Here is an 11,983-nt window from a genome sequence, read left to right as displayed (position 1 = left end):
CTCTACACAGTATGTTCTGTTCTTTGTAATCAGAAAAGGAGGCCGTGATTCTACACAAACAGCATTTCTTATACTCAGCAATATAATGCATCATAAAACAGTGTAATGATTTCACAATCTTTAATCAAAGGCATAAAGTGGCCTCTAGCCATATAATGATTCAACAATTCTTTGATTAGAAGTATAAGGTAGCATAAGATATATAAAAAAATATATATACAGTATTCTGTATACTGCATGTACACAGTTTAAGCAACTACACCTTGGCAAATATTCAAAGAATACAGGAAGTCAGAACAGTGGCCTTGAAGTATACAGTCACCTGTCAGTTTATTAGGTACATCTGTTTAGCTGTTTGTTAACACAAATATATATGTGTGTGTATAATAATCTCACAACAGCTTGCTGCATTTAGGTATATAGACATGTTCAAAACAACCTGCTGAAATTCTAACCGATTATCAGAATGAGGAAGAAATGTGATTAAAATGACTCTGAACATGGCTTGGTGGCTGGAGCCAGACGAGCTGGTCTGAGTATTTCAGAAAATGCTGATCTTCTGGGACTTTCCCATACAATCATCTCTAAGGTTTACAGAGAAAGGTCAGAAAAAGAGAAAATAATTCATTTAGTGGCAGTTCTCTGGGTAATATTGAGCTGATAGGAAGGCAACAGTAACTCAATCATCCACTTGTTACAAACAGGGCATGCAGAAGAGCTTTCTGAAAGCACAGCATGCCAAACCTTGAAGCAGATGGGCTGTAGCAGCAGAAGATCGCGCCAGGTGTCACTCCTCTCAGCAAAGAACAGAAAACTGAGGCTGCAATTTAAAGAGGCTCACCAAACATGGACGACAGAAGATTTGATGTAGTCTGGTCTGATTAGGCCCGATTTCTGCTGCCAAATTCAGATGGTGGGGTCACAATTTGGCATAAATAACATGACAGCATGGATCCATCCTGCCTTGTGTTAACAGTTCAGGCTGCTTTAGATGCAGTAGTGTGGGGATATTTTCTTGGCATACTTTGGAGCTCTTAGCACAAACTCGCATTGTTTAAACACAGCAGCCTATCTGAGATTGGATGCTGAACATGTCCATCCCTTTGTGACCACAGTGCACCCATCTTTGAATGGCTGCTTAAAGTGGGATAACGATCCATGTTTAAAAGCTCAAATCATCTCAAACTTATTTTATTGAACACGACAATGAGTTCACTGCAGTCATATGACCTCCACAGTCACCAGATCTCGATCCAATACAGCAGCTTTGGGATTTGATGGAACAGGAGATTGCAACAGGAACAGGATGTGCAGCCGACAAATTTCCAGCGTGTGTGTGTGTGTGTGGTGCTGTAATACTACTTCTATCACCAACGTTGCTGTTGTAAAAAAAATTCATAGTTTTCAATTCAGAATTCATTTTTCTCAAATATGTCTCTGATTCTACTCGTTTTCCTCTCACCGTCTTTTTCCTGATATCTAATATATCGAAAATAATTTTTAAAAACTCTGTAGTCTGAAAGTTTTATAAACATTCATTTGTGTTTGCGGTAAATCTTTTGTCTTCACATTCATGTATGCAGGATAATGTGTTTATAAGTGTTCACCTGTGTTTGTGTGTTTTTGTAGTGTATCACATGCAGGAGGACGGCTGGATAAAGGTGTGTAAGGAGGACGTGTCCGAGCTGATCCATCGCTACAGGAAGGGAATGTTCTGAGTTTTACTCCAATATCATCATCATCATCATCATCATCATCATCATCCAGTGATGTGTGTTCAACATGATTATTGGTTCTTGAACTTTACATTATGTAAAAGAACATCTCAATGCCCTACAAGCTCATGCAGTTTAGGATATGTTTTGTGGTTAAAAGACAAATGATTAATGTTAACTTACTTACAGAACAACAGCTCCAAATAAAGACTTTTCTTCAATTGACTCTGTTATGTAATCATCAAGTTTCAGGTACAAACTTATGTTTTGTATAACAAAATATAAAAAATAATTTCTTTAAAAATAAAACATCATGAAATGCTAAAAATATATTACCAGGTGGAAGTTCTCATTTGCTTTCCATCAGCAACAAACTAAAGAATATATCGCAGCTAAATTAGAACCTATATACTTAATATACATCTTCTTGGCCTTTTGTGCCATAATAAAGCACATAACATTGAAAAAGCTGTTAAAAAGTGCTGCTTTGCGATGTCGTCAGTTGCTGTGCAGATAGGGGACAAAACATGAATACAGTGGGACTGTAAGGGATGAGAGGATATGTTCATGTCATATTCACACAGTGAAAGGTTTAAAAAATAAAATTCTGTTTTAATAAACTTGCAGAAACATTTCCTGCAACACAAAAAAGAAAAATAAAGAAATGGAGCAGCTGAAAGTAAAAGACCAGCAAGTTTATTCCACTTAAAAAGCTGCTGAAGAAAATCATTACAAGTGTGTTCTTGTGTAAAAATGCTTCCTTTCATTTATTAATAATGAGTAACTGGTTATTATTTATTGAAAGTAGATGATTTTCACAAAACACATTTTGATGTTTGAAGAAAAAGCCCAGGTGTATCACTTACCCTGCCTTTGGACTTAAGACAGATTTTGCCGTTTTAATATCATGAGTCACTCTGATACTTTGGCTACAGTCACAGTAGGGTTAGAGAATGCCCTGTAACCAAAATTACTGCAAATACCGGTACGTCTAACCAGTTTGAGGTCTCTCTGACATTGAAATGGTTGCTTCAAAGACAGAGACCAGGTTTGAGACCTCTGCCAGTCTGTTGCCATCTTAAAAGTGACTTTGATGTCTAAACAGCCATAAAATGGTTACAAGTCAGTCTGCTATCAATTTTATGTTGAACCAAGTCAAGTTGGCACTTTGTATCAATCTTTGCAGCATTCACGTGATTAGCTGTGATGAATCTCAAATCTGTTGGCTTCTCCATCAGACCTGTGATGTCTTACCTGAGCTAACAGGTGAATCCACCTCTGATGGACCACAACGAATGCAGCAGCATTCTAACAACAGCAGCTCAAAAATGACAGAGCAAGTGATATAGTCACAAAATAATTTAGTGTAAGGTTCTATGCATGTATTTTTCTCTTTCTCTCTGACAACAATGAGAGGACGCTGAAGAAGTACGACTGTGTTTATCATAAAAGAGTGAATTCTTCTGATAGAAATGACTGGGGACTGTGTGGTCCTAAGGTGGAGTGCAGGATTTATGCAGAGTTGTTTTACTGCAAACTATTCATCCGTATAAACCAGCTGACATGTGAGATGGGTAGTATATGTTCAGACATTGCAATAGACTATTCTAACACAGTCTCGGCTACGTTTCAATGTTATGTAATTGCAACTGTTGGGGAAAGTAAAAGAAAGAAACACGACTGTTGCTCTGTGTGAACTCCTGAGAAAAAAGGCAGAGATGTTTTTATTGTGCACCAGTCTATGTGTAGAAGTGTGAATCAATGTTTCAATAAAATAAAATCAACAAAGTCCTCGCATTATTCTAGAGCAGGTTTCTATTGGGGCTCAGCTCTAAAATTGAAAATGGTGCAGAAGGAGCTGAAAGCCATGATTGCAGAGGGAAAAGAGTCTTACAGGAGGCTGGAAATCAAACTGCAGGAAAACAACACCAGGGAGGTGTAGAATGGGATGTGGGCCATTACTGGCCTGAAACAAAACAGAGGTGTTGGGATGGATGGGGACGTTGAAAGTGCAAACAACATAATTCTACATTTCAATAGATTCGACTGCCTCGCCCAGCTTTTCTCATCTTCTCCATCGACTCCATTCTCCTCCCCCCTCTCCTGCCCCCTCAGCCTGTCTTACCCTGTCCCTCTCAGAAGATAACATCAAAAGGGAATTGGGCAGACTCCACTCCAGTAAAGCTGCTGGCCCGGATGGTGTCAGTCCCAGGGTCCTCAGGTGTGGTGGACAGCTTTGTTGAGTGGTGTGAGCTTAACCATCTACAACTTAACATCACAAAGACAAAAGAACTGATTATGGACTTTAGGAAGCAGGCTCCTCCTCCTACCCCTGTCACCATCAGAGGGGCTGATGTAGAGATCGTGGAGGACTACCGGTACCTGGAGGTATACTTGGACTGTAAAATGGACTGGACCAAGAACACCAATGCTGTCTTTAAAAAAGGGCAGAGTCGGCTTTTCCTACTGAGGCGGCTCAGGTCCTTTAATGTTTGTAGGAAAATGCTGACAATGTTCTATCACTCTGTGGTAGAGAGCGCTGTGTTCTTTGCAGCTGTGTGCTGGGGCAGTGGTGAAGACAGCTGATGCCAACAGGCTGAACAAACTGATTAAAAAGGCTGGTTCTGTCCTGGGTGTCAGACTGAAGAACCTAGAAGAGGTGTCTGAGAGGAGAATGCTAAAAAAGCTTCTTTGTATCATGGACAACCCCTCCCAGCCCATGCACGCCTCCATGATGGACCATCGAAGCAAACACAGCAAAAGACTCATTGCCCCGAAATGCAGAACTGACAGCCACGTAAATCCTTTGTGCTGGTGGCAATAAAACTGTACAACTCTTCCTCACTCTGTAGGTGATTTTCCTGAGGATTAATAACAAAGCTATTCTGTTCCCATTCAGACCGTGCAATATCACCCAAAAGTTTTTCATTGAATGTTTGTTTCATCTCCCCATCATGATGCTGCTACTCTTTTATCCATTTGCACAATACTATGTCACTTTTAGAATCACCTGCACTGATAGCTAAGCTATTTGTTTTTCAGGATATAGTTATTTTGTTACTTGCTACAGTTATTTGATATTATGTTTTGCACTATCCTACTGTATATTACTGTATACAATATATTCTATTGTATACTGTATATTGTATATCTTATTCATCTGTTCCTCTGTCTCTCTTGCTGCATTGAGCATGTGTATGACAAAATAATTTCCCTCGGGATAAATAAAGTTCTTCTTATCTTATCTTAACTTGATCTATAAATATAGACCTGAATATATTCATCTCTGTAAGTGCGATGAGTAAATCTAGTTATTAAACTTTTTTTCTTTAAGAGAGGGCATCAAATACACATGTTTTCACTGTGCTTTGTAGTACTAGCTGTTAAAAGAGCACACGGACAGGGAGGGCTCTCATAGTTTGAGGAGTGTGTTTTTACTTTGTCTTGTGTGTATTTTTCTAAGGACATCTGCATCAATTAGATTTTGCTAACACAAAACTTTGTGTGAAGTTCTGCAAAGTCTGCAAGCTGTCTTGGTTGATTTCAAAAGCTCTACATGCTTCACTTGTCAGAAGACTGTAAATTCGGCTCATTAGATTCTATCTCAGCACGGTGTGCAGTGGGTCCTAAAAACTATGAACAAGTGGAGGACAAAAGAAGAAATGTTGGGCTTAAAAAAACTTTCTAAAGCAAATGAACAGAATTTGAAAACTGTGTCCTTAAGAAACAGGGAAAAAAACCAGCAACATAAGAGATGCACCTGGTTCTTCAGTTGATCCATCTACTGTTTACTGAAGTCTCAAACACACTGCCAATGCAGTAAAAGCATACCTGTATAGAAAAACACACACTATCATTAATGAGGTGGTTCAAGACTTTAGGAAAAATACTGTAAAATACATTTTATTCATGTCTTTGCAGCATCCAACGATGTGAACAAGGTGATAGAGATCAACCCGTACCTGCTGGGCACCATGTCAGGCAGCGCTGCAGACTGTCAGTACTGGGAGAGACTCTTGGCCAAAGAGTGCAGGTCTGTCCTACATATTATCTCCTAGCCTCCATTTATTTCATGATTTTTCTCAGCTTTGATGATGTATTGTAATCTGACTGCATGCTATGAAACATACTAAAGTATTTTATCTAGTTTCTCTTTTAGTATTTTATGACTTGGTACAAAGGAAGAAGAAAATTTAAAAGTGAAATGAAAATGAGAAAGCTGATTGATTTTGTTTGAGTGAAGCAAAGAGCTCAAGGTAATACAAACCAGAGTTTATCAGTAAAAGGTGAAACACAAACAAACCTCCAGTTTGGTTGAAGTGCTGCTTTACAATTTCTGTTTCAAATTATTTTTGTTTGTATTCTGTTTTGCAAAATATATTTATTCTATTTTGAATAAATAAACTTGCTAAATATCATATACAAGAAGACATAGAGCAGATTTAGGTTCTAAACAGCACACAACATCAGGTAGGTGCAAGGTAAATAAAACATATTACCAGTTTGTGGTAAGTGGAGCCTATATATAAAATAAACTGTTCAATTCCAAGGCCCAAACTATAAAATAGATTTTTTTATACTTTAAGATAAACGCGATATCAAATTATGATTTAAGTTAAGAAGGTTCTTGTAACGGCCTGGGTCTGACCACAGTTCCTGGGAATGTACATAGTTCTTGTTTCACGGTTCACTGTAAATAAAACTCACTCTTCATCTGCACCAGAGTCCTGCGTTTGGGTCCCACTTCCCCACAAGTCCACGGTCTGCCACCGCAGTACGTGACAGTTCTAAAGAATTGTGTGTCCATAAAACAGGGGTGTCAAACTCAATTGCACACTTTAGGTCGCAGGCCAGAAAAGATAAACATTTATTGAACACACTAAAACAATATTTTTTAAACATAAATGTGAATAAAAACATGGCATCATACATGCCATGTCCATGAACTGAGATTTCCTTGCTGAGCTCAAAGGCTATTGAGAACTTTTACCCAACTCAGCCAGCGGACCTCTGTATGATAAGATAAGATAAGATAAGATAAGATAAAATAACCTTTATTAGTCCCAAGCGTGGGGAATTTGTTATTTGTTAAGGAATGTTGGCAAAATCTGAATCTATTTCCCACGTGAAGGACTGAAATTGACGGTGATTTAAACCTTTAGCTCGAAAAAATTTACAGTTTGCGTTACAGTGCTCATTACATGCTCCGTTTTCAGGACTTTACCACACAGCCTTTCCTGGTGTATGATGCAGTGATATGCTGTTAACTCACCGGTACAGTTCTCCTCCTGCATCTTTACTCGCATCCTGCCGACTAGTCCACTTTTTTCACCACACATTGCCAACAGGTGTCGTGCCAAAGTAGTTACCCCAGGCAAAAACTGTTTCCCCATCTACGAGAGCGCGCAAAGTAGGAGGAGCCACTTACCCAGGTTCGTTTCTGTACACTACTTGTCACTGATCTGCAGTCGTTGCAATAAAGCGTAAAAGCTGAAAAATAACAGACTTGATTTGTGAATGGATCTTAATACTAATTTCATGACATTGTAATGTGCCGTGCGGAAGACTATTTACCTTAAACTGTACACTGAAATAACCTGCTGGGAATAGTTTGTCCAGACAAAGACTTTGACACTGTAATACTGTAAAACCAGATGGGATCATGTCAACACATCGCTCTCCGGTGAATTTACCCTGGGTTTACACTTCTGTAATGCACACTAGCGGTGCTATCACGAAGGAGCTTTTTAAGGAAAACTGTGAGGAAGGTCCAAGCCCAGCTAAGAATGATATTCAATATGTTTTGGACCTGAGAGCAAAGCTTCACACTTTGGGGAAAATATTTGGTCCAGGCCCAGGAACATCAGCAGCACCTGTACAACTGAGCAGCTAGCCTGAGGCAATTGTCATTGGGAGACAAAGTGCTTGTATTGTTCCCTTCTTCCAGCTCAAAGCTGCTCGCCAAGTGGCAAGGACCCTGCGTGGTTACATGGCGAGTGGGGGACGTTGACTATGAAGTGTTAAGGTCTGACACAGGAGGAGCCACACAGCTATATCACCTCAACCTCTGAAAGACTGGGAAGGTGCAACATTCCACAATTCCCACCTCCCTCTATTATGATGACAATCTCACACAGGCCCAGAGAGCCTATGTTGCTGCATTGCAACAGCATTTTGTAGATGTGTTCTCCACCTTGCCCAGCCGCATATTCAAATTCAAATTTTATTTGTCACACAAACACACACACACAACCATACATCTCTCATAGAGCATCATTTTGAAATGTGCCCAGGAGTCACAGTGCATTTACAGCCCTAGAGGAAGCTGACCTTAAAAGACACATTGTTAAAAGGTAATTGGCTGAAATGCTAAAAATGTTAGTAATAGAAGAGTCACACAGCGCGTGGTGTAGCCCCATAGTTCTTGTGGTGAAGAAAGATTGGTCTATACAGTTCTTTGCAAGTTTCAGCGCAAGGTGAATGCAGTGTCACGATATGCGAGTCCCTGACGCAGACATTGCTCCACCCTCCCAGAAGAAGCGTGCGGTTGGACGGAGGTAGGCAGAGTATCTGGAGTACCACTTGGGAGGTGGGCAGGCGGACCCTCAGATGGATAAAACAGCTGCCATAGCATCCTGCCCGCCTCCCAGGGCCATAAAGGAGGTGAGTCAGTTCTTGGGGTTGGCTGGTTAATACCCCCAGTTTGTGCCAGGCTTTGGAGAGCTGACTAACCGCTTAACTGATCTCACCCGAAAGGGTGCCCCAGATCTGGTCGGGTGGACGGAGCACTGCCAGGCGGCGTTCATGCAGTTGAAGGCAGCCCTGTGTAGTGTGTGTAAAGCCCCTCTACACATCTAACTTTTTCCTCCCTTTCATTCTACAGACTAGTAGGAGTAGGCTAGCTCCGACTGCTGGGGTCTAAGTCCGGCGCTGGGAGTATGTGGTGAGGTGTGGTTTATGGCTCAGCTGCAGGGGAGGGGTGACCCATATGACTGATCCCCATCATCTATTCATGCCTCTCCTTTCTAGTAACCCAGGTCCTGCTGGGTGTGTGGTGTGTGCTGCATACTGTGCTAGAAACATCAGCTGCAAAGCTGCACAGCCAAGAGTGGAGACAAAAAAAAAAAACTATAAACATTGAACCATCTTGCAACGCTGTGTGCATTGGGTCCTCTGTCACAGGATACTTGATGAACCTGAGCTCTCACTATGACACCTAAGTGTACTGAGCTACTATTACAAGTTGTATTGTACCGAGTCCATTAATATTTAGGCAGTATTCATGAAACTGTACCTAAGTGTGCATTTTATGACAAAGTCACAGAAATTTGGATTGTTTGGGACTTTATTGACAACCAAAGTATGAAAAGGAGAGAAAGAGCAATGCTGTTTTACTGATACATATTCTACTAATTAATTTTTTAAAGTTTACAGACAAATGAGGAAAACCTTGAAAAATCCTAAACTATAAGCAGAAACACATCCACCAATGTGTTAAAAACATAACCCACACAACCCTCCAGAATCTCAACTTGAACTAAACTCTAAAATCAAAAAACTCAAAATATATCTTAAATCAAACAACAGAGAATAAACATCATCTTCATTAATTAAGAAAAAAATTCAGACATAAAGAAAAATCTGTTACGGTCTCCTGGAATTCATCATTGATATTTTTTAAATCAAATTTTAAGAAATACACAAGTAAACATGTACAAAATTTAGAAATATATTATTATGATTCCTTTATCACTGAGAGTGAGGGAAGCTCAGCATTCATGAGTGATGCAACAATTTACAAGAAAACCCCACACCAGAAACACTAAATTAATATATGTTTGAGTGAAGATGAACACACAAAGGTTTAATTATGATTGTATTGAGACTGCTGTGATGCTTTCATTGTTTCATGTTGTTTTTATTGTGTTTTACATCTCTCCAGGTGGTCACATCTTTGTTAGATCTTTTTTTTAAGTGACTTTTTTTTAACTGAAAACAACATATTCAGAATAATTTAATGCCACCATTATGATGTATATGTTACAAATTTGCCAACTCATTTTCAAACTTCTTTACCTTTTTGATTAATAAGCATCTGCAACTATATTTTAGATCTTTTTAACAGATTTTATGATGTGGATATGGAGAAGAACGAGCTGACACGTCTTCTCTCAGGTTCTCTTTATCCATCTATCCATAAACCTGAAGATATAAAAAGAAACAAAATAAATGTTAGGATTGTTCAGATCCACAAATAACCTTTTTACAGTTTCATTAAGATCTAAAATTCTGATTCAATCGAGTATTTACTTCATATGTTTCTGAATGGAATTAACACATTTGTTTTAATTTTGTTAAATCATTTCATGAAATGTTACTTTAAAAGCATCTTTTTCTTAATATGATTTAAAAGTTATATGAAAGCACTTTTTTGGTTCTATTTAAACAGGAGATTTTACTATATCCACTATTTTACATAAGTTTTAAAAGAAAGCTAAAACATGAGACACAAATATGAAGTAACTCACTGTGTGCAGAGCTGTTTGTGGTTTAGTCTTGAGGCAGCATTGGCTTCTGGCTCTCTACAGCTGTAGGTCAGAAACACAATGTTAGTCCACATCCTGCTCTCATCTGTCACTTTTACAACAATCGAACACAACAGGAAACAGCCCTGAAAGACTGTTTAGATTAAAGTACAGAAACCCTTTTTAATTTAGTGTGAACAAGAGATTAGAGAAAAGGGACAAAGTTTAACTTACGAGATGGTGGACGTTTCTCTGAAATAAAAAGGAAAAAATACATCATGTTAGTAATTTGTTATAAATGTTAACACTTCAAGTATTATGTAAGGCATGAACATAATTTCATATTTTCATTTTGCAATCAGGAAAAAAGCATTAATTTAATTTGTAAAATTAAACCACTTAAACATAGACACCGGGCTTACTCATATGTTTATAGATATGTTCTGACTTTGCCCACAAAATGTGCTCATGTAAAATGATATTATTGAATCAGAATCATTTTATACTCGTAGGCAGTTTTTATAATGAGCTTAGTGACAAAATCAATTTGTGGTTAATAAAATAAAGGAAATGCTGTTCTAAAAGAGAAACCTGGCTGCTAAGAAAGAAAAAAAAATTTTGTGAGCAAAGCAACTGAAACAATTGTGTCCGAGGAGGAAGCTGGAGAAGGCGCACCTTCCTAATGTAGGTAAAGGTGTGCTTAGGTTATGTTTGTTTGGCAGAAAGAAAGATGATGCAGAAAAAAGTAAATAACAGACAAGAAGAAAAAGTGAAGTAACTGGACAAAAATCTACAAGTGCAGAGAAATGAAGGGGCAAGTTATGAAACACAACAAGCATGATTAATAATTAACAGTTTAATATATTGAGGATTTAAAAGAGTCTGATCATCCTGCTGGCAGAGAAAGTGTTAAAATACTTTAATATTAACCTGAGGACTCAACTTACACTGCTTTTGGTTGTTACCTGTTTAATCCTGTGTGCATTGTTTGTTTTCTCTTGAAATAATGTTAATAATGACTTCAATTAAGTCATATTACTCTTACTATCATTATTATTGTTTGCACTATGTCATCATCATTGTTGTTGCATTATACAAGAAAAATCCAGGAAGTTTGTTTCTCACCTGTCCTCTTTTTGTAAATAATGAATGCGATCACAGCGATGGCAGCAAGAACAACCACAGCAGCAACCACAGCAGCAACCACAGTGATGATCAGGGAGAAGGAATTTCCTGTGGATCACAGAACAAACAAAAGGTGAGAACAAAAAGTTTCCAATCAGATAACAATCATGTACAACAGCTTCGTTTATGGTCACTACATGTTTGTCTCACTAATTTTTGTTTTCATTCCAACAATAAAAATTCGGACATTAAATTTAATTTGGATACATTGCCAATAAATTTGAACATAGCAATGTTTTCAAATATACATGTTTTCCCCCATTTAACTATGTAATCTTCTAAAACTGTCCAATCGTCAGGTAACTACAGAGATTATAATTGCTTAACAATAGCAACACATGAACAAGTTTTATATTCATCAATGTTCAACGAGAAAAAAATGTGGTGGAAAAACACAACTTGGTCTAAACTGATTTAGGTCTTAAAATTATTCTGACAGAAGCTGACAGAAAGAATATCAAAGCAAACAAACTTTCTCATCCAACATGAACCACAGGGTATTGCAGTAATTCAAGTGTGTGTTTCCCATGTTCATCACTCATCTGATCCTGATTCCAG

The 11,983-nt window shown here is 38.3% G+C and overlaps 1 protein-coding gene and 1 long non-coding RNA gene across 2 annotated transcripts in view; one reads left to right on the top strand and one right to left on the bottom strand.

Moving 5' to 3' along the window:
* LOC102313761 (proteasome subunit beta type-8) overlaps nt 1-2,040 on the top strand; it is a 5,439-nt gene extending 3,399 nt beyond the window's left edge. The window contains exon 4 of the mRNA XM_005951567.3: nt 1,630-2,040. Within this exon, the coding sequence (XP_005951629.1) occupies nt 1,630-1,718 (89 nt within the window). The 3' untranslated portion in view covers nt 1,719-2,040. The remainder of the gene's footprint in view (nt 1-1,629) is intronic.
* Nucleotides 2,041-9,042: 7,002 nt separating this feature from the next.
* On the bottom strand, nt 9,043-11,676 carry LOC102289506. Its single transcript, XR_001335932.2, has 4 exons — nt 11,366-11,676; nt 10,475-10,492; nt 10,244-10,303; nt 9,043-9,917 (listed from the first exon to the last, which is right to left on the bottom strand). It is a non-coding gene; the product is annotated as an uncharacterized LOC102289506 (long non-coding RNA).
* Between the last annotated feature and the right edge of the window lie 307 nt (nt 11,677-11,983).

This window comes from Haplochromis burtoni, unplaced genomic scaffold (assembly GCF_018398535.1).
Source record: "Haplochromis burtoni strain Fernald_Lab_line unplaced genomic scaffold, NCSU_Asbu1 Contig_1060, whole genome shotgun sequence".
In the NCBI taxonomy this organism is placed as follows: domain Eukaryota; kingdom Metazoa; phylum Chordata; class Actinopteri; order Cichliformes; family Cichlidae; genus Haplochromis; species Haplochromis burtoni.
Note: the sequence above shows the minus strand (reverse complement) of the source record. Positions and strands in the feature narration are given on the sequence as shown.